The 23,758-nt window shown below is 36.2% G+C and overlaps 1 protein-coding gene across 1 annotated transcript; it reads right to left on the bottom strand.

The window, feature by feature from the left end:
• Positions 1-1,207: 1,207 nt before the first annotated feature.
• Mf (myofilin) lies at positions 1,208-22,442 on the bottom strand. The gene is made up of 8 exons (XM_066744656.1): positions 22,285-22,442; positions 15,003-15,150; positions 14,231-14,390; positions 9,543-9,631; positions 4,641-4,784; positions 4,320-4,568; positions 4,049-4,130; positions 1,208-1,337 (listed from the first exon to the last, which is right to left on the bottom strand). Exons 2-7 carry the CDS (start codon positions 15,100-15,102, stop codon positions 4,057-4,059), a joined length of 816 nt encoding a protein of 271 aa, XP_066600753.1. The 5' UTR covers positions 15,103-15,150; positions 22,285-22,442; the 3' UTR covers positions 1,208-1,337; positions 4,049-4,056.
• Positions 22,443-23,758: the final 1,316 nt, after the last annotated feature.

Raw genomic sequence — 23,758 nt, 5'->3', positions numbered from 1 at the left:
AGCTTAGACCAGTAAGGACATGTAAAAGAAAGGAAAAAAAAATTACAGCAAGATTATGTGGAACTTAAAAATATAATTATCGTGAAAAAGAAGAACTATTATCGTAATATACTATTATTGTGATCGTAAGAGGGTTATTATTTGTAATGATATATAATTATTACATTGACGAAAGTGGTAGTTTTGCCATTTTATCAAACTTTACAAATTTAATTTGTGAGAAATAAATTATTTTGAGAGAGTATACCATTTAATAAGGGAGAGAAGGTAATTTTTGACTAAATATGCTGAGCATATACACATTATTTGTTTTCTAATGTCAAAAATAATTTTGCGTAGGATTTTTGCCATTAAACTATGGTGATAAAAAATAGTTTTAGATAGTATATTTAAAAACTTCTCGAAGAAGAAATAGTATAACCTATATTACGAATGAAGTTAATTAATATTAAATAATTGATATATTTTTTGACTGAGTCCTTAACATTATTTAACTTTGATTTGAGCTAGAGAACTATGATAAGTGTAAGAATTGTAAGAACTAATTGCATGTATTTGCCACACAAATGCATGGTATACTATAATAGGAAAAGAGCAACAGTGAGTGAACTTTTCCGATGTAAAGGATTCATCATATTAGTGATTCACTCTCATCCCTCAAAGTGCATTCTTTTGAAAAGTCATATATACATATATATATATATATATGTATATATTACAACATAAATAATATTACTTGTAAGAGGTTGATCAGTCGAGATTCTCCGATATTTTGTTCAGTAAAAATAGCTGAATGGCAGGGGTCACATGAATACTATTGTTATATGGATGGAACCTCAACTAAGCATACCATACAATGGCATCCAGAAAATGTAAGACTTTCAAATAATAAATATGCATATTGTTGTACAAAGGAGTCTTTAATCTTTTTCTAAATCCTGCCTTGCGAGAAAAATTATTTTACTTAAGAAATGATAAATAAACAGTTAGATCTACCCTAGACAGAATGAAATTTTGTGTATAGTAAAATTTTGGCAGTCTTTTTATTTCGTGGACAGAATTGATGCGGAGTACAATTAATCACATTTTCTGCGTCGTGTTAATATACATAATAAAATTCCGTGGATGTAATCTGTTTAAGAGCGCGTAACTTGTGTCTGAAAGAGAAAGAGAGATAAAGATGCCGGATGGTTTGAGACGGGGGATATCAATTTTCTTCTATTTTTATTTTTATTTTCCCGTACATTTTTATTTGTTTTTGTTTCGTTTTTTCATCATTTTTTTGTCTGTGAATTATGCGTTCCATGCGGGTCGGCACAGTCATCAGTAGACATGAGCTGTAAACATTAAGAAATTAATAACGCACATTAGATGAGAAAAGGGGATAAATTAACAAAGTTTCTAGAGTCCACTTATCGAAACATTATATATAAATCTCTCTGATATTTATACTACAACCTAGAACAGAACTGAAGAAATTTATAAATATCTTGAAAATGCAATAGAGACTTTTTGCCAATTGTATCAAAGTTTTAGCGGGACTCTTGAAACAAACAATTTACATATATATAAATTCACTTAGATGTATACGGGATGTCCCACAAGAGCTGGAACAGTAAACAATCTCGAAAACTGACTGTTTTAGGAGTACAAAGTTGAGGAATAATTTGTAGTTTGTTTAACCGTTTGGCTGCTGACGTATTTTTTCGGACATATGCCAAAACTGCGGCACTAATTGCGTGTGTATGGGAAAATATGTAAAACACTTTTCATACAATAAACTCACTTGTATTGCATTGCAACAACAAAAATTAAAAAATACCAATTGTTTACAGAAACTTCGCATTTACAAGAAGAGCGCGATAGCGCTTCTCAGCAGTCAAACGGTTAAAAATTTATTAGACGATAACATCGATTTAACCTTGAGTGGAGTGTCAAAGGGTTTGTAAAGGTTACCTTCATTTTTTTTAGTGGAACGCTATATTTTCCATGGAATATTCTTGTAACTCTTATCCCAAGAGCTTTACAAATCACTATGCCTAAGTATGATTTCATCCGGCCGTTTATTAGATATTTCGAGATTTAACATTATTTATATATAGGCGTGGATTTGACTGGAGCAGTATGGTATGTACATACATACAGGGTCTTTTCCTAAATATATGCTGCGCCATCGCCGCCACCGCCGCCACCGGTGGCGTATACATATATATGTATACCCCGTGGTAGGTACACGCCGCGCCGCACAGTGGGAAGAAACCGGTATTTTTGGACAAAAATCTGCCTACAAACCAAATCAATCTCAACCGATTTAAGTATTTTTTTTATATTGCACGCGAATATATCTAGTTTTTGGTCTTACTGCAAAAAAATTAATAACTTTTACTATAGCCTGGAAATAGTTGCTTCAATCCTACATATAAAGATATATAAAACGTGTAGAGTACATGGCTTACATTTTTTTGGTAAATTGAATCATTTATACTTTTTCATAATTCTATTAGTACATGAAAACATGTGCGCACATATGCATATACTAATAGAATTATGAAAAATTATAAATGATTCAATTTTAGAAAAAAAATGTATCCATGTACTCTACACGTTTTATATCTTTATAGGATTGAAGCAACTATTTCCAAGCTATAGTAAAAGTTATTAATTTTTTTGCAGTAAGATCAAAAACTAGATATATTCGCGTACAATTAAAAAAAAAAAAAATACTTAAATCGGTTGAGATTTGGTTTGTAGGCAGATTTTTGTCCAAAAATACCGTTTTCTTCCCACTGTACGCCGCTGCGCCGTGCACCGGCTCAGCTCAGCTATAGCTACCTAGTTATAAATTGCATGGTAAGTAAATGAGACTGAGTGAAAGTGTTTGAAATCATACTTTAGCATGGTGTACTGGAGAACTCCTGAGATAATGAGCTAACAATCTAAGAATATGCGATCGCAGTAATTGATTCCGTTTAAAAATAATTCAAGATAATCTTCGCATGACCTTTGACCGACACTTCATCCAAAGTTAAAACGATTCTACCATCTACAAGAGAATTTTCGAAATGCTAAAAACTATTCCTCAATTCTTTCCTTTTAAAACGCTTAGTTTTCGAGGTTTTTTGCTTTTCCGGCTCTTTTGGGCTACCCAGCGAATGTATACAGATCCCATTAAAATGACACTGTGTAGAATGGATTATTCGACATATATCTTATACTCTTGAGAATATATTCCGTGAAAAGTCGTGCACATTAAATTTATAATTGACGGCATGAAAAATCAAATATCAACTGTAGATTGGGAAAAATCGAAGCATAGACCGTACAGACAATGGAACAACATGAAATAGTATAACATGATCAGAAATTAGATCCAAGTGTCCTCGCACAGCGCGCAAGTGTCGATCAACGTTCCAATAAAGTATCATAGTTGAGGTCAGAAACCTGCAGTCATATGGTTACGACTTTCCATTATACAATTTATTGCACGATTTTCCACAAGAACATTATTATTTAGATTCGTAAGTTTGACATAAGGGAGCAACAATCGTGACCATGAAAATTGGGACCAAAGATGACCAGTATTAAAATTGAGGTTATTCTGGATAGCACGAATCGCATTTCGCGATCTTAACTATATATCCAAAATTATGTAACGGAAAATTAGGTGATTATTGAATTGAGAGATAAAGTGAGATATAATGTAGAGATTAGAAGGCATTGTTATTATTACAGTACTCGTAATTTAATTGGCAGCGATACAACGTATTTTTAATAAAGGCTTAATAGGGGGGGGGGGGGGGGGTGACGGCTGTGATTAACACTGACTACTGGTTGGTTACGCCTAAGCGTTAATAATAAAGAAAAATACTAGGATACGTGGAAAATCAATCAGTCCATATAAAACGATAAAATGATAATGAAAAAGATAAATTTATCGTCGGACATTCGATATATTGCGTTTACTGATATTAACAGGGTTCAATCAGAAGGTGGGGGGGGGGTGAATAAAAAACACTTCTGTCACTTGTTTATAATCTCTATCGCTCACTTTTGTTTTTAATGTTTATTGTACCAAGGGCTGGTAAAGTGAAATGTTGGAACTGGCTGCGAATAATAGTAGTATACCGATCCTGAAATAACATAGATTAATTTCTGTAGTGATAATGGGCATTGGTTTGAAAACCGATTGGATTGCTCGAGGGTTTTTCCGTTGTTCTGATATCGTTGAATAAAGTATCGAGTATCGATTCCGGAGCACCGTGACTTTAGGAATTTAGCATGTATTTTCGAAAGATAGATGGAGCTATTGGAGAGCTTACCCAGAGGCCTGATAGGATGTCGGCTCCAGAGGTAGCTACGCTTGATTGGGCTGAGGTAGCTGTCCCTCAAGTAGAAGGGGGTGCTGTATTGGGCATAGCTGGGAATATACGGCGCATAGCTGGGATACCACCAGGGGTCTCGCGTGAAAGCGCTGATAGGTGCCGTTGTCGAGGGTTCCAAAAGGTCGAACAATGGCTTCTTGCGCAGTAGTGGCGATATTGATGGGAATATATCGTTGATCAGGTTACCTGATAAGAGACATAAGAAATTTCTCTATCAAGTGCGCCAAGAATTTTCACCGGACGCTGTGCTATACTTACCGTGGATGTCAAAGAGCCGTTTGGTGCTTAACGGGGGACTTATGTGACGCGCCAAAAGTGGTGATCTGCTCGGATATAGTTTGTCGATGTCAGCTAAACGGTTCAAGTGGTCGGTCCAAGCCTTCTCAGCGTCGAACGGTTTTGCTGTATCGCGATGATTTGTTTTTGCAGAAATTGAAACAGACAAACACGTTTTACCCACAGCCTCCCCACGCGGCATATCGGTTTTAACGAGAAACATAACCTCTAAATACTAAATAAACTAAATTATACTATTTTCACTTTAGTACAATGTTTCGTTGTTCGATTTCCACGAAGCTATTGCAATGCTTACCAAGTGTTTGGCCTTGCACTCTCATGCAAGGAGGAATTACATTATGCAACACCGAGAATCCGATATTATACATTGTTAAAAAGCTAGTAACACGATCCCCTTTCAAGCTGGGCAAACGATACACGTGTACCAAATATTGATTTATCGATCACTCGGTAGTAGATATAAGCTGATCCTGTCTAAACGAATTTACTCGGTGTTGCTTTTAAATAAAAACAAAAGAAAGCACACATATTGGAGAAGGAAAAAGCTGAAAAATAATTTCGTTAAAATTCGACGCTAAGATGTGAAAATTCTTAGTGATGAATTTTTTTTGCCTGTTTTCACAATGACAAAATACGCGAGTCTAATAAGCTAACAACAATGTGAAGGAGAAAAAAAAGAGGAAAGAGGCAGAAAAAAGAAAGAGACAAACGAAAGAAAGAACAAGTAGGAGTAAAAGTTTGATTTCTTCTTGGGGAGGCAGATTATCGAAAATGACAGACAGGCACATGGTCGTATATTAATGTCAAAGCTTTTCTTCTCCAAATCGTTCGTCGCGCGTATGGCCTTCCATTTTCTCTTCTATTTAGTCTTCTATCTCTAACTTTTAGCATATAAGCATTCTACTAGCAGTATATATATATATATATAGGTCACTTTGTGTTCCACTTTTTCATGCAGATGACACGTATCATTATAGAAATACAGTATATTGTGGCAAATATTTATTTCTACCGACACACAATTAGAAAACAGTTAACCACGGGGCAAATTTAAACGGAAAAAAGTCGATTTGTCGTCATAATGAAACGTGGGAGATTGCTTCTCAAGGTTTTGTTCAATTTTTTCTTGTCGCGCTGTGTTTGTTTGAAGAAAGCAACGTGCGTCGGGTTCGTGTTCGGCTTTGAAGATTTTCACGAAGAAAAAAGAAAGGAAGCGAAAAAAGACGTCTGAGAAATTGTGCGAAAACCCATACTGACCTGGTGAGAAAAAGAGGTTCCTCAAAAATTCATCCCCTCCCTCGTCGGGAAATGGGGGAAAAAGCTCTGGTGGTCATGTATCCAAAAATTGTGCTTTTTTTTTTTACTTTTCATAGTGTAAAAAGACAAACACACAGAGTACATTTGGAGGACAGTTTAAATTAAACGGTGGTTACTTGTTTGGGGCTTTAGTGGGGCGGGGGCTCCTTTGGAATATTCTTTCACCAAACATAATTTTTTTTTACGCAAACACTTTTACGAGAGAAGAGATTTTTTTCGATATAATGATTTATCAATTCCAGCGTGAATTATTAGCTTCTCTCAGTGTTAATGTTCAATTAATTGCGACACGCCATATCGTTAATTGGAACCTGTGCAGATTCGAATGATTTGCAAGATAGTGAAATTGCCAGTGTTAATCGTGCACTTATTATGTAAGAAAATTATATTTGGCGTTCATTATTAAGTATTTATTCTCTTATCAAGCTATAATGGAATTTAGGTTGGGTTGATTATAATCATTATTAAAGAAGAAAACAGGCCATATCTCCTGAAAAAGATAGAAATTCCTTCTAGGATTTGGATCGAATTAATTACTCGTTAATCTTTTGGTTAGTAAACATTGTTTAAATTAGAGCGTGTATTAAAAGGTTTTGCTAAGTCGCAAAAGCGTCAAGAGAAAATTTCCAGCTTTTTCAAGTGTTTGGCGGTCATGTTGAATTTTGTGCTTTATATCTTTCCATACTTTTCATCTATTTTCCATAAAAAAAATTTTCCTCCGTGACACCTCTATTGCTGTTTATACCTACACTGTTCAAAGTTGAATCATGTACATGTACAGTTTCTGCCTCCCTTTAGGAGGATGGACATGAATAAATTTTGCGAGAAGCATTTTTGCTATATAGGACAGTATAGGGAAGCAGATAAACTATATGCATGTACGTGATTCAATTTTGAACAGTGTACATACGAACTTCTTATACACCTATACGTATCATATGTATTTGCGCCTCTCATCGCGTTACACCCATGATTTTTCAATTTTCACTTTTCACGTACACTGCTAGAGTATACAGGCGATAAAAATAATATAGCACTCTCGAAGATTTCCTAAAAAAGATCCACTAATCGATCTGTGTCAGCCTGCAAGAATTTCCTAGAAAAAATCCTACTTTTTTTGGCGGGAAAGTGCGAGAGGAGAGAGGATGGAGGTTAGAAATTCTATCGTCTAATCTAACGTTTCCAGAAGTTGGGTAATCCGTTGGAGGAGGGAAGCTTCGCACGGGTTCGCGTGATTCGTCTTTCGGGAGAGTGAGAAGAAGCGTATAGAGAAAATTATAGGAGATCGAGGGTGAGTTTTCTCCAAAGGAAATAGTCTTGGATCGGTCTAGTAGAGTCGTCGCGTGTGTTTCGTAGGCAGTGGCGGTGCTTTCGAGCGACTAGAGTGTTTTGCTCTCTCATGACCCACTTTCTCATAATTTGCTGTTGCCTAAGGTCGCTCAAATCGATGCAACGGTACCAATAAACCCATTTGCTTGGTCTAGCGCCTGCAAAGAAAGGAGAATGAGAGGAAAGCAAGGCGTGAGCGTCGCAGCCCGTTGAGGTTGGAGCAGGCCGCCATATTGCCTGTCCCCCTCCTCGAAATTTGGCGGGAAAAACTTGCTGGCATGAACGGTGGACAATGAATGACACATTTCTCTCGCTCTTTAACGGAACTCTGACAACAACATTTCACTGACCAAACTGTGCATCTCTCTCACACACGGGACACTGCGACAACATCCAAATGATCCATGATCCGTGATACAGCGATCGACGATGATCCTCCGTTGGCTGCTCAAGCAATTGCTATTAATTGCGTGCTTTCATATTATGCCCCCCTTGTATATATATATATATATATCTATCTCCCGAAATATTTGCCTATGTCTTACAAAAATGATCGTCCAGTCGGTATCTATGTACACATATACAGCTATACGGTTCTCTTAGGCGAGCCGTTACGAAGAGAAGACTGAAGCAAACGAAGCAATGCGTCGTCCAAAGTGCTCGCACCGGTGCAAATCGTGCGCGATTCGAGCTTCTATAAGTATATTATATATGTACATGCTCTATCCGGTATACACATGTATCTTTATGCAGGATTGTTTAGATAAAACGAATCAGATCATGGACATAAAATGCTTTTTAGTTTCGTAACTGGAAGAGTTAGCAATTTTTGCTATAAGAACTTTTTGAAACGTGCTTTGATTTGCGTTCAGAAAGGTTGTGTAGCAAAAATTGCTAACTCTTCTAGTTACGAAGTTAAAAAGCATTCCACGTCCATGATCTGATTCCTTTTATCTGAACAACCCTGTATATATATACAATATATATATAGAATATATCAACTTCCCTATCTATACATTTAACTTATTTGTAAAAACATAAGCTTTACGATTGGCCGAGATGATGCGTCTCTTGAGATGAAAATTCTTCTTCGCCGACAAGTATAAAAAAGAAGAAAGTATACTCGAGAAATGAAAAGAGTCCGTGATATATATATATATATATATAGTATATATTTATATGTGTATTATGCAGATGCGTGACGCATGTAATGATAATATTAATATATATATATATATATATGTAATAACTTAGATATACAAAGAGTGAAGAATAAAATTAGTATTATATAGGTACAACATGATGATACGAAGGTAGACAACGATTATTAATTACATGATTTACAAGTAGACTAATTCGACCGAGGATTAAAACGTATAAAGGATTATTACTGTTCTCGGTATGTATTTATATATATATATATTTAGGATGAGGGAGGGGGGGGGGGGGAGATGACACTGCATATTCTAGAGAAATGATTGAATTTTCGTGCGTGCAAAAGAAACTAGGGTAGGATGGGACGGGGGAAGAGAGGAGGGGGTGTTTTTGTCGAGACAACGATAACAAGGAGAAGGAACGAACCCTCCTATCGCTGGCGTTTCTGGCTTCTGAGAAAAAAACCTTTCTCATTTCTTTCTTTTTTTTTCTTTTCATTGATCAGTTATAAGATTTATATATATATAAATTAAGACATCGGTGATTCGGAACGCCTCCTCTTTGATCCAATCGCGAGAAGCCAAAAAGACCCGAGTAGTTTCATATACATATACATAGAGAGCTTAAAAATCTATGAAAACTCGGAAGAAAAACGAGCATTTACAATTAAACTTGGTATTGATTAAAGAATGGTACTTCGAGACAGTATATATATATAAATATTTATATAGTAAATTTTATACGTATAAGATCCTTGATACGAGTTCGTTCTCTTGCCATTTTTCGTTTCGTCAGCTTCTCGCTTTTCCTGCTTCGTGTGTGTGTGTGTGTGTCTGTGTATATATATATATATGTAATACGTCCTCTTGTGTCTTTCTTTATTCTAATCCTACAATTTCTCGTTTGGACTTTCGTCTCGTTTCGCGCTTCTCGAGGTTCTCATTCTTATATGTTATATTGTTCGTTTCTCTTTCCGTTGCTCTTTTACAATATAGATTACTTTTTCTATTTTCGTTTTTCTTTGTTTCTTTCTTTATTGCGGAGAGGTTCGTTAGTACCTACCGGGGGTGAAGCGTTCTACGGGTTTGTACTGATGGGGGTACAGCTGCCTTGGCGAGTAGCCGTAGATCTCACGATGGACAGGGAGGTACCTGCAAATTTGAACAATTTTTGTATCTTTTCTAGTTTTCAACCAATAATCATAGTCCATTGCAATGGTGAATAGAGAAAAAAATAGTTTTTTATGACCTTATACTATAGCGTGTCCAGTGTTTCAGGGGTTAGGAGGGTTTCAAGTGGTAAAAAAAGCGACACAATTTTCTTAATTAGTCTATATGAACTAAGTTAATAAGTAGGGGAGAGTGGGGCTAACTGATCCCCCTAAGGAAAAATCCATCCCAGTGACGCTATTATCGATTTTAACGTAGCAAAAATTTTATGTAAGGAAGATCATATATTACTTTATATTTCTACGTGGTTGTCAAAATTAAATTGTTAAAGATGTTTTGTAGTAATCAATTTAAAGTAAACCTTGCAAACGGATCATTTTACCCTCACCCGTGGGGTAAAATGATCCCGTGGCGAATAATTTAAATAATGAACTTATTTATAGATACGATAGACAAAAGCTATAATACTTTCAATTACAAAATTGAAAAGCTTTATTAAGTGCTAACATTCTGTATTTTATGAAAAGAAAATATGTTATTCAAGTATAATCGCTTAAAGCGTGAAAAAAGTACATTGGTCCAATCTTCTCCATAATTCTCGTTTTTAAACTGTTTGTTGTACGAAAAATACATTCGTTGTCATCATCGTTACTACTTTTTGAGCACCGGCTGCTTCTTACAAATGAATCCACTATGGCTCAAATTTATAAACGAAACTTAAGCTTAGCACGGTCTTAGCTAAGATTAATTGTCTCACTTTAACCTTCAATACAGTGCTAAGCTCGATCTTCGTCCTAAGAAATTGCTAAGCTGAGATTTGAGCTTAGTTTGGTTTATAAATTCGAGCTTATGGGATCGTTTTGCTCAAAATGCGCTGCGCATCTTTCATCGAATCTTAAAATTTTACCAAAACCGATTTTAAATTAATTTTAAGAGGAAATAAAAGTTCATACTTTTTATTATGATTTACCCAATTGAGCGATTTGAAAAGTATCCCTACATTTCTTTTCTATATGATTCAAAAATTGCTTATCTTACAAAAAAACGATGCTAAACATATAAATGCCACTAACAATTTCTTACGTATTAAAAATAGATATTACTATATTATATTATGTATCTAAAAATTTATATTTTAATATTAATTAATTTATAAACGGATAGTATCAATAGTTTCCATAAAACCATCAGGGATCATTTTACCTCGATAGACCATTTTTCCCCACTCTCCCTTAAATTAATGTCTATATATAAAATATGTATAATTAAGTGATTGTGCAATATTCTGTCAAAATTTCGTAAGAAAATATTAAAAACTGAGCGATTGAGAGCAATTTATCGGAAACACATTTAAAAAAAGTTGTTAAGCGCTGTATAGATGCAGGATATATCTTCAAACAGCATCATCTAAAATCGAGAAACCAACAAGATTCTGTTATTATATGATTCAATATTTCGGGAGCTACGAGAGTTCTTTCTTCTTTTTCAACTTCAGCTTGTTTTACATGCAGTAAAATTCGCGATTTTTTGTAAAAAATAGGAATTTCCAAGGTGTTTTCACTTTAAACTTTATTCCACAGATTTGAAAAAAAGAAACAATTTTTCGAAAAAAAGCTCTCGCTGCTCGTGACATATTGAAACCTATTAACAGAATCTTTTTGATTTTAGATGTTGCTGTTTAAAAATATTCTGTCTATACCGCGCTTAACAACTTTTTTTAAATGTGTCTCCGATAAATTGCTCTCGTTAGCTCAAGTTTTAGTATTCTCTTACGAAAATTTGACAGAATACTACTTATAAATCACACTTAATTATATATACTTTATAGAAATTAATTTATTTATTAGTCTCTAGTTCATATAGACTAAACGAAAATTTTTACTTTTTTTTACCATGCACTTGAAACCCCTTTAACCCCTTAAGGGAGCTTGTTTTACAATTTTTATTTTAAATCCCACTTGCCTAACTTTTTACTTTTATCTTTAAAATGATTTTCCCGTAATGTAGAGCTTATATACATTTTTTTAGAGGTAGCGCAACTACCATTTAGATTTGCCATAAGTTTAACACTGCAGAATATTTTTGTTTAAATAGGTTTTGGTACACCAAACAAATTTCTATGCAATATATTCTATCGCAAGTTGGTAGATGGTTCAATTATATATTTGTTTAGATTATCTCATTATTCGTTTCCATTAAAAAGCGGCACAGTATAATCAATGTATAGTGACTTTACATGAATTTTGATGCTTCAATTACTATATTGAGAAGAAGCCAAACAAAATTAAAAACAAATTATCTGTAGTTTTTATTTGAAGCTTACCTAGGTTCTTTTTAATATAGTAATTTAAGCATCGAAAAGCATGTAAAATCGCTATATTAATCATATATTGTGCTGCTTTTTGCTGAAAATGAATAAGTTAATAAAATAAATAATGAGATATTTTAAACGAATATTTGTAATTAAATTTTATATATACCAAACTTGAAATAGAATATACACTGAGAAAAATTTTACATTTATTTTCATCCTATTAACATTTATTCGTGATATCAATAAATTAATTTTATTAATATTACGAATAATTAATTATTTATCAAGTTATTCATAATATCAATAAATTTAGTTTATTGATATCACGAATAACTATTAATGGGATGAAAACATTTTTCTCAGTGTATGGTGTGAAAAATTGTTTAGAGTGTACCAAACCTATTTAAAAGAAAATTCTTTGTGTTAACCTTATGGAAATAAAGTAGTCGTTGCGTCAATTCTAAAAGAATCAAACAAGCCCTACGTTGCGGGAAAATCATTTTAAAGATAAAAGTAAAAAGTTAGGCAAATGAAATGTAAAATAAGAAAAAAAAAATAAAAAAATTTGAGACTACCTAATATTCATATACATATATATATATATATATACCAACATAGATTTAAGGGAAGCAATATCAGCAATAAACGTGCATAGACTCAATCCAGAAAATCTCAATTGCAATTATTACTACAACGCCTATTGAATTTCTACCAATAAGGTTTCCTGCCTGAATGTTTAAAATCATGTCCATACAGACGAAAAGCCCTAACAAGAAGTATATATAAAAAATTTCGATTTTTTTCATCAAGCGTTTACCACCGATACGGCCTTTTATTCCATTGTATGTCACATGGCAGTACTTATATATATATAGGGTGAGCCACTTGAGATGCGCACTGCGTGCACTTCACGATTAGAATATATAAACATTCATTTATCTCCGTACACCAAAAGAACAAAAACAACAAATTTTTCAAAAAAAAAATTTACGCGAATGCAAATATAAAGTAGTTCCTAGTATGTACTATATACATAAAAACTAGATATCTCTCATAGTTACGAATATAAGCAATATTTTTGTAGGTCTGCGCTTTGTGACATCTCGGGTGCCTCAAGTTTTTCATTAAAAATTTTTGAAAGATGAACAATTGCTTCGTTCCACAGTCATTCATTATGCAAACATCAATTTTTAAACAATATAGAGAGGAGAGACAGGAATTCGCCGACGAATAGCACGAACTTGGATTCAAAGAAATTGTAATATTTAATAAAGACAATTTTTTTTTCGTTAAACAACTGCATTTAAAAATTTAACATATAAATGTTTGTTTTCTTAAATCTTGTCAACTTGACATTTTTTGCTTGCGGTGGTCACCCTCGAAGCGGGCACTTCGTTTGTGTAGTTCTGCGGTTAACATTCGAATATATTAGTTTCAATTGAATATTTGAATATAAGAATATTGGGTAACAATAGAAATATCCGTATTCTTGAATTTGAAAATATTAAAAATATTCCTAATCGGATATCAATTAAGCTATTCGAATATTTCCATACAAAAAATTCAAATAATCTCAGAGATGAGACTATCAATTAAAGGAGGTATACATAAGTAAGAGCTTGGAGCGTATGGTGCACAGGGAATCCGTATTCGCGTCCAACATCATGGTCCGTCGCCCTTTATGCATGTGAGGATTCTTTCAACGCTCGCATACCAACACAAACATTCTGCAGCAGAGTTTGTCAACGTTTCATATTTGGCACTTTAAAACGTTTTGGAAGGCTAAACATCAGCAAGACATGCGTAATATATTTAAAGGTATGTGACAAAATGTGGAACTGATGAATAAAGTTAAAGTAACGTATAAGGTATTTCAATTTGACCTAACCTCTATTCTCAATTTTTCGAAGCAGTTCTTGCACTTTTTAAACAAAGATATTGTTATTACATGCTTTTAAACATTTTATGCATATGCCTTGCCGATATTTAACCTTCAAAAGTTTATCAAAGTGCGAAATATTAACCGTTTACGAACTGTGCTGCAGAAATTTTGTGCACGCGTATAAACGCGAGTGTTCAAAGAACTCTCACCAGAGGGCGACGGACCTTGTGTTTTATAACGTCCTTGTGCTATTCGAATATCTGCTAGGTTACTTTTTTAAACAAACGAATTATTTTTGCTCGAATAACCGCAGCCATATGTGTGTGTTTATGTGTGTGTGTGCGTGTAAGCGTAGGGAAAATTATACATATAATAGAAAGAATACCTGTATCCAGGAACATTGATGCGGTCAGCTGCGTGAATGGGGTTTTCGTAGATCGATTTTCCGAATGGCCACGTAGCTGAGGAATGCAGCTCGGGAAATTCCGAACGGAAAATGCTGCGGGGCCTGTGAGTGTGTTCAGGGGCTCTCATGTCGTCGGTTCCTGTTTTTCAACATTGTCGTGTATTCAATAGAGAATGATTATTGGTATATACATATACATATATATGTATATATTAAGGTAATTAAAAAAAGTCTAAAAATGTTGTCCCTTAGTGCACAATTTTTTTTATATTTTATAAATTAAAATAAAATTGCTCACCAAAGTTGAACTCTAGGTAACTCAGATTTAAAGAGTGGCGCAATTCAATTTATTATCATTTTTTTACTGTAATAACTTTTTCGTCCATATTTATTACGAAAGCAAACTGTTGGCACAAATGCACTACCATATTGTTTCTTCTAACTAAATAATGATTATTGAGCGGTTAAATGCTTAAAAGAAACAATATGGTACTGCATTTGTGTGGACAGTTTACCTTCATGATAAGTTTTGAAGAAAAACTTATTATACTAAAAAAATGATGAACAAATGAATTGCGCCACCATTTAAAATTCAGCTACAGAGCTCAACTTTGGGGAAAAATTTGATTTTAATGCAAAAAATACAAACAAAATGTGTAGACTTTTTTTTAACGGCCCTCTAATATATGTACATATATGCGCATGTTTATTGGATATTCTCTGCACGTGAGAAAGCCAGTGAGATAATTACCCTTCAGAGCGCGAACATAGCTCTGCCAGAATTTTGCTTTCTTTGTGATTGGCTCGTTACGTCCAATCATATCGAGGTTGCTTCTGAATCGCGCGTCCATTTTACCGTTCTCTACTCAGCTGCTTAATTCCACCTTTTGTCGCTGAAACTAAAATTCCATTCTTAATAATCTCATCTTCAGCCTCGAGGACCTTTAATTATACACTCGTACTACTCGATCCTCTTCCTTTCTTAACTCTGACTTCTTTAAATCCATCCACTCGATCTTTATTTGAAATTAACTTGCGACCGAGATTCCATGCCGCTGAAGGCATGAAAATATATACGAGTGTGGGACGTGCGCACGTATGACGCCTTTTAGTCGGAACGTAAACGTTGGTATACCGAGAAAAACTATCGTTAAATTTAAACCATTCTTTTGTGCAATAGTGCCAATGAAATATTTATTCGATCTTAGTAAAATCTGATTAAACGGTTGACTCCTGCAGTAAAGACAACAGTGGATGAATCATTTTCTGATACATTCAATCAACTTTTGTGCGTTTATCCGATTCAAAAATTTCATTCGATTCAACCACTTGTTTCTTTAATTCAACCAATTGTTGCGCGAAAGATTACATGTATATACAGGGTCTTTTCCTAACGGCGGGACATAGGATTGTGTTATTTGACTATAGCATTGAAGCACTAACTATACATTAATATAATTAATAAAAGCGTAGATAGTTAAGTTTTGATGGTTACTTTAGTTTAATTGCTTCTATTATTTATTATAAATATCATTTTACTTCATTAATCTTGGTGACTTCGATTAATACTTAAATTAAACGGAAAATAGTAATTTGACTATAGTAAAAAGTACTATAGTCAAATAACACGAAATCTCCTATGTCCCGCCGTTAGGAAAAGACCCTGTATATAAATAAATAGTCACTATTAACATATCTATAGATATAGGTGAACATTGATTGTAATTAAGCAATTTGCTTCTCGGTGTAGATGTCAATTGTTTGCCAAAGACCTTCTTCTCGATGCACGTGGAAAGTTTATAATCTTCTGTAGTCAACCGGATGACAATTTGCGTGCCTTCGACTTGTACGTTCTAGAGTTACTCTCTTTGTATAGCATTAATCATACGTATACATAAGTACCATATAAGGGTGTATCAGCAGTGATGCTTTTAATTTTAACCACATATTCTTGAGCATAAACTACGTCGAAAAGTCCTATACTATATAAGATCCGGAAAAGCATTATTGCTGAGATAAATCCATTTTAAACCGATAAATCAGGACTTTGATTCAACGGAAAAATTACTTTAATTTCACTTTCGTTGACAGTTCCCCTTGAAAAAACAAAAAAAATTTGTACTTCTCCGCCGATCCGTATTGTCGTACACGCATATACACACACGTACGCACGCAACAACACCGCGATTATTACTATTACCTCCTAATGTCTTACATTCCTGATCTTGATGCTGATGAAATTCATTTTCTGCCTATATTTAAAAGAATCCTCGATAGCACTCATTTAGTTGAAAAGTCTGGAAAATAATACGCGGCGTTATTCGTAGATTAATTTTCAAGTCGTTTTATCTATTCGGCGATGCGACATATAAACTGCTTTAAGGTAGTCAAGAAATAAGTATTATATTAAAAAAGCTTTTATAAGAAATTTTATTTTTTCTATTTTTGAAAATCTTACTGTTTTATCAGATTGAGCAGTTTGCTACGTCATTGTAAGAGCAAAATGACTCGAAAATAGATTTTCAAGTAAAGCCATAGTCTTCTCAGGAAATTTAGACTTATAAGCGGAGAGCTTGAAGAATCCCTTTACGAATAAATAAGCCATTTTTCATTTTATGAAGGGACCAGCCACAAAATTAAAAATAATTTTTTGTTTATGCCGTATATTATCCATAGTTTTTTTTTTGCCTTTTTGCCTAGTACTTTTTGCATACTGTTTGCCTAAATGGATTTGTCAGTAAAATTAGCCAATTGCTAGGTCAGATTCTAGTTTATAGTGACTAGAAGTTGATATAGTCACAAAAAAAAAATATTTTACAATTCACCAAACAAATCGTAATAAAGTGAAGAGAAAAGCATAAGTATTTACTAACTTATCTAAAATCTTCTCCTACCTAAGAGCGTGCAAATACTGAATAATCATTTACAGCATTAACAAAAAATTATTCTTAATTTTGTGGTTTTTGCCTTCATCAAATGAAAAAAAGGCTTATTTATTCTTAAAGAGATCCTTCAAGCTCTCCGCTTAGGTCTAAATTTCTAGAGAAGATTATGGCCTTATTTGAAAATCTATTTTCGAGTCATTTTGCTTTTCCAATGACGTAGCAAACTGCTCTATCTGATAAAACAGTAAGATCTTCAAAAATAGAAACAATAAAATTTCTTATAAAAGCTTTTTTAATATAATACTTTTTTCTTGATTACCTTAGAGCTGTTCACATGTCGCGTCACCGAATAGAAAAAACGACTTGAAAATTAATCTACGAATAACGCCGCGTATTATTCTCCAGACTATTCAACTAAATGCGTGATATCGTGGATCCTTTTAAGAATAAGCAGAAAATGAATTTCATTAGTACCAGGATCAGGAATGTATAAGACATTATAGGAGGTAATATTAATAATCGGCGTAGTTGCGTGTATGTATATGCGTGTACGACAATACGGATCGGCGGAGAAGTACAAACTTCTTTTGTTTTTTCAAGGGAAACTGTCAACAAAAGTGAAATTAAAGTAATTTTTCCGTTGAATCAAAGTCCTGATTTATCGGTTTAAAATTGATTTACCTCAACAATGATGCTTTTCCGGATCTTATAGTATAGGAATTTTCGACTTAGTTTAGCCCCAAGAATATGTGGTTAAATTAAAAGCATCATTGCTGATACACACTGTATCGAAATTATTTAATTTCGCCACACGATACGCTGGCTATTTTTACGATCAATTATTTCATAATTTTCACTCTGATTACTCTGAAACAGTGAAACTTTCCCTATACTTATATTCGGCTAATAATAAACAGAGAGAACCGTCAGAAATAGAGTAGGAATCATCGAGCTATAAGTGAGTCATTTTTATTCCGGTAATAAAATTTCTAGCTTTTCATCAAAGTTCACCTATATAATCGAGTTTAACGCTAAATATAACAAAGTAAGAAAATTACTGGTTGGTTGGATGAGCGAGCGAAAGATAGAACAGGAAAAGAAGGAGCTAGAGCATCGCGTCATTTTCTCCTTTTTCTTCCCCCACGACCTTCCCCCGCCCCTCTCGCTAATATTAGCGCAGCGCTCCCCTTGCAATCTTCCTCTCCAGAAAATAACCTTCAAGGTCACCCGAGCATCCGTATATATATATATTTAAACACACGAGATTTAGCAGCGCAATTGTCAACTGCCACCCTTTTAACGTGCCAGTCCGTCAAGCAATCACGCTTCTTCGAACAATGCTCTTTAAATAATATAACGAGAAAAATCTCATGAATATAATTATCGACGATCGAGCAAATAGAGTTTTCCTTCCGATGGTATACTCGAGTATCGACCAAAAGTTTTTCCCCCGTTGTATGTTTCCGCTTTCTGCCGAGAGGTGGCGCGCAGCAAGAGCATTTTTCTCAGCATTTTTCTGTTTCTCCTTAATTTATTCTTTAGCTCACTCGACTGTTCTCGACCAGAGAAGGAAACGCGGCTCTGGACCGTTTGTCTTTTAACGAGATCTCGCGTAAAGATTCTTTCTTTCGGAGAGAGAGAGAGAGGGGGGGGGGGGGGGCGTTGCGAGAGACGCGCGTCTCCGTGAGGCAAGAGAGGAGTCCCGGATTGGCGGTCGCTATATTTAGGGTTGCCCGGGCCCCGGTCCGTTTTTAGTCCGGAACAGGTGGACATCCGAGTCGCGCGAGGCAACGGCATAGTCGACGAGTCTCCGTTTGACTTTGACCGATTTTCACGTTCCACCTTTGCCGTTTGCATACAGACACACACGATTTTCTCCTGCAAAGTCCCCCCCCCCCCCCAAATCACGCGCGACCTTCCCCCTGTGTGCGTAGTACCTGTCCAGAAATATCCCTCCAGATTTATTTTCATTCATCCTGTATGACCTTCGACCTTAAATATAGAGGAGGAATCGTCAAGGTTCTAACGTGGAGAACCGAGGCCGATAAGTGGGCTGATTGGAAAGGCCGAAGAAAGAAGCCCGCGTGGCGAACTGTGGGTGGCGGAAGGGAATAAAGATAAGCGGGGACGGGAGTACGAGTAGAGAAGAAGGGGTTCATCCGGTTCGAAAATTTAGACGCTTTTCTAAAAATATACGTGGCGTGGTCAAGCGGCCGAGGTCCAAAAACTCGAGTATGTACGCTCGACTCCGTACGTTTATCACTCGTTTTCCTCGATGCGTCATTATCCCCCCCCCCCCCCCCTCCGATTTCAACCACCACACACACCTTCTAGCCCGCCGATTGAATTATATAAACATAGTTGGCAGCCTCTCCCCCGGACAGACACGTGCTTCGTTACCAAATGACACTCGCGTCACCCCCCACCCCCTCCCCCCTAAGCGCATGCACGCGGTCCAAACCATTAAAAAGTTTTCTGCACCGGTGCAATTTATCCGGCAGTCGATATAGTTCAAGTTTGCTGGCTTCGCGTGGCTCATTAACGAGACTCCTCCGTGAGGCCACCTTGGGAAACGAGCGACTCTCTCGCTACGCGGCGCATCGCCATTTTCATAGCGGAAAACTTTAACCATCGGCTAGGAAAGTGGGAGGAAGGAGAGCGAGCCAGAAGGGGCGCCCATTATGCCGAAACGCTACCAACCAAGTAGTAAACGCGCAGTTGTGTCAGACGCGTCAAACTGCTCCTAACTATATAGAGTATACATATACAGGGTTGTTCGGAAAAAACGAATCAGACCATGGACATGAAATTCTGTTTAACTTCGTAACTAGGAGAGATGGCAATTTTTGTTATAAGAACGTTTCGAAGCGTCTTTTGATTTGCGTTTAAAATGGTCTTGTAGCAAAAATTGACTTCTCTTCTCCTTACGAAGTTTAACAGCATTTTGTGTCTATGATTTGATTCGTTTTATCTGAAGCACCCTGTATATATACACACACACACACACATATATAAATACATACACGCGTAGTTCCTGCCTGGTCTTTCACTAGAAAAGCTCTTTTCTTATTCCCCCTCTCCCACCTTCCTAACCTCAACCTTATAATTCATCCATAAAACTCCCGAAATAACCCAACTTTGATACCCCAACTAGACAAACAAGACGCACTCTCTTTATCAAGATTTTTTCATCATCCTCCAGGCAAAATTTACGAGACCGAGCAACCAATGTTTCTTACAGTTGAATCTTTTAAAATAAACTCTTTACGTAATTGGGGATACCGTGAGCAGACCAAATGCTTAATTCTTTCCGATTGGACGATTAGATTGTTTGAGAAACGAAAGCCCCCCCCCCCCGGAATTTGTAGGTTATTCTAGTGTATATAGTTTGTAAGATTTAGGGGGGGGGGGATTTCTCTTTAATTCTTATTTAGTTTTCACAATCGAGCAGGTATATTAGAGCTTTGTAAGAAACCCAAGGGGTGAAAATACGTCGTTATTATCGTTGAACCGAGAGATGATCGGTGGTGCATCGATCAAACCATTACGAGCCCGAGGTCAGTAGGAATGTAAATGGTTGCGTTAAATCGTTGGCTATTGGCTTGCAAATTGTTTTGCGTTTTAACAGTAGAAAGGGAGCGGCTATAACAGACATCTCGGTCTTGGCGGCACTCGAAGAACCTATTTTCGTCAAGCGGTATAAATAAGCGAGCGCGTCTTACATAAGCATTAAATAAATCCTTGCCAATTATTATAAACAATTCACGAGAATGCGATTGGCATAATTTTGGCCCACCTCGCATGTCCGTCGAGCGAAAAGTGTCCCAGAGACGTCTATGGACGACACTCGACTTCCTATATGATAGCGATAGCTAATGGTGACGCGGCACAAATAGCGGGCAGTGTGTCTTACTTCCTCATTACTATTCTGTCATCTCACTAGTCTTCCCTTAACCGCATCCCACCCGATCTTTAATTTAAACAAACTACGAACTACGGGAATAAAGATTACAATAATTTCAAACAAAGAAATTCATGATTCGCTGCAGACTTTTTACTTTTCACAGTCGTAAATATATGCACCATCTTTCGACGATGCACTGGCACTGCTTGCCACATTGATGATGCAAGCCCCCTTTGACACGGTTACTAACATACAAAAGACTTCTTTTCTCCTTTGCAATTATTTCCATTATGTAACTCAGCCCAGTTCTGAAGTTAAACAAAGCTGTAAGTGGTACAGGAAATTTGCATGGCTTGCCAGGGAACAAACTTATTATTTTCGCACAAAGGCCTACATGTGCAATTTACCAAATAAGTTTTAACGAGAGAATGGTTGGATGGGGTTAACAAATGGGTCAGGAATATATATATATATATACATATATATATATATATACACACACATACACATATAATGAAGCAAGAGAGGGGTTAATATTTATTAATACACGCATTAATAACATTAGTTACAAGGTACAACAATTTCTCAATTTGCAGGTTAGAATGATACGTCGTGAATGGCTTGGTTTTTCAATCAATAGTTTAATCGTTACTGAGGGAACGAGAAAAAAAAGAAAGAAAATTAACACAGATTACAATTGTTAGTAAAAGCTTAATTCCCTACTAAATAATCGTTGGATAGTTTGATGAATGAAGGGACGAGAGAGTCCAGTGTGTGAAGCGTTCGTTTGTTTAATCACTGTTATGGCTAACAGGATCAACAACAGCAGTAGCGTAGTGGCAGAAACGATGGCAGCGACAGGAAGTAGCACAAGCTTCCAACCTTTTCTTTCCTTCTACCTCTGCATTCGCGTCGTTTCCTCGACTCAACAATTCCGTGGCATTGAGCTACGGCTTATTATACTATATTCACTCACGTTAGCGCGTATTTTTATTCTTCGTAAGCTCATTTGCTAATTCTGGCAGCTTCGTACGTGACTTTTGTCGATCACAGCTCGGAGGAAACCCAAAATATTGCGTTGTTTTTGTCATCCGAGACAGAGAATCAGAGAGTTTAAAGGTGGAAATGACAAAGATTGGAGAGAGAGAGAGAGAGAGAGAGAGAGAGAGAGAGAGAGAGAGAGAGAGAGAGAGAAAGAAGAGTAACGAGGAGATTTGAGATTGATGATTGAAAGAAGTTTTTACCTATTTGTTCGGATGACCGTTCGGTTCGAGGATTGGACCTAAGACTGGGCACTGCCGCCAAAATGTCAACTAGTATACCGAGCGTCGGTACAGTGGCGCCGTCTAGCGATTAGTTCAGTTGCAGCCCGCGAGACATTTATGGCGTAACCATCCCCCTTCTTTCCCCTCTCCACTCTTCCAAATCGTGTCTCATATTCTCATTGGCCCCACCGTCCAACGTCGATGCGTTCACAACGCGCGATTGAATCATTTCCCTGATTTCACTATTACTCCCCCCCCCCCCCCTCCACCTTCTCCTCTTTTCGCATTTCTTTTGAAATCACCCAATCATATTTCCTCCTTTATTACGTTACTAAACATATCTTCTCCATCATAAACGACGGAATTCCTCCGTAATTTTTTACATGGAGAATCTGATTTAATAATAGAAGACTAGCAGAGAGAGAGGAGACTTCTTTCGCGCGAGACTCGGTGAGATTTTAATTTTACGCCGGGTTGCGACGTTCGGTCCACTTTTCACGAAAGCAGCCCACTTCCAGCACCCCGAAAACTATCTAGGTCGAGGTCATAGCCGTTAGAATCCACGACCCTACAGTGCTCGACCTGTCGAGAGTCGTGACTGTAGATCCGTCCTTTGGAAACTTCGGTGAACCGTTCCTTTTTTCACTCGCCTTGAAAAATATACCGGTATTCCAACGTCAAACTAAATTTGGGTGGCATTGAATGACCAGACGTGTAGTAACTCGATGTTGTTGCATTTTTTTCTTCTTATTTACCAAGTTTTTATGTGACGTTAAAATATATACGATCCCTTGGAAACGCGAATAGAATAGTGTATTATTGTACGGAGCGTTGAAAAACCTGTGCAGAAAAAGGTTAGGTTTTGACAGAATAAGCACACGGCATAACATTGCAGTTTAATTGATAAGAAACGAGTCCACGATATATTCAAGTTAATCGACATTGACGAATAAAGTTTGCTGTTCCGGTCCTTGAACACGAACCTCACTTACGTTGCATCGTGTCATTGTTCGTACGAAAAACAATAATAACAAAATTGCATTCCACTGGCAAGACTCGAGCAACGAATTATTAGTCAACGGCTGATATAATTAATTAAAACAAAGGTACAGTTGTAGAGTTTGAAAAATGAACGATGGGAAATAAGCAGAGAGACTCGGCACATCGATGAACCGAAAATGGAATGCGATGTATGAGAAAACGATGAGAGGGGGGAGGGGAGGGCACGCGCTTCCACTTGAACAAAACGTAAATACGTCTGTTTACAACTGACGAAATGACGTCAGGAAATTTCAAAGCTATACGTCACGTGGAGCGAAAATATAAATCGTTCCCGTTCGTGTGCGTGCGTGCGTGTGTGCAAAAGGGAGCGTAAAACGACATGGTGACGTCCGTAAAACGTTCCTAGCCTGGAGAAAGCTCTGGTATATAGAGATTGGCCAAAGGAAATAAA

The sequence above is a fragment of the Prorops nasuta genome, unplaced genomic scaffold (assembly GCF_024137725.1).
Source record: "Prorops nasuta isolate Cenicafe-Biocafe unplaced genomic scaffold, Cenicafe_Pnas_1.2 PNAS00048, whole genome shotgun sequence".
Classification (NCBI taxonomy): domain Eukaryota; kingdom Metazoa; phylum Arthropoda; class Insecta; order Hymenoptera; family Bethylidae; genus Prorops; species Prorops nasuta.
The sequence above is the reverse complement of the archived record's forward strand: the minus strand, read 5'-3'. Positions and strand labels throughout refer to the sequence as shown.

Coding starts and splice junctions, on each gene's coding strand:
- Mf (XM_066744656.1), bottom strand. CDS start 15,102: ATGGACGCGCGATTCAGAAGCAACCTCGATATGATTGGACGTAACGAG. Junction 14,391..15,002: donor CTATGTTCGCGCTCTGAAGG/GTAATTATCTCA, acceptor GTTGAAAAACAG/GAACCGACGACATGAGAGCC. Junction 4,131..4,319: donor ACATCCTATCAGGCCTCTGG/GTAAGCTCTCCA, acceptor ATGTTATTTCAG/GATCGGTATACTACTATTAT.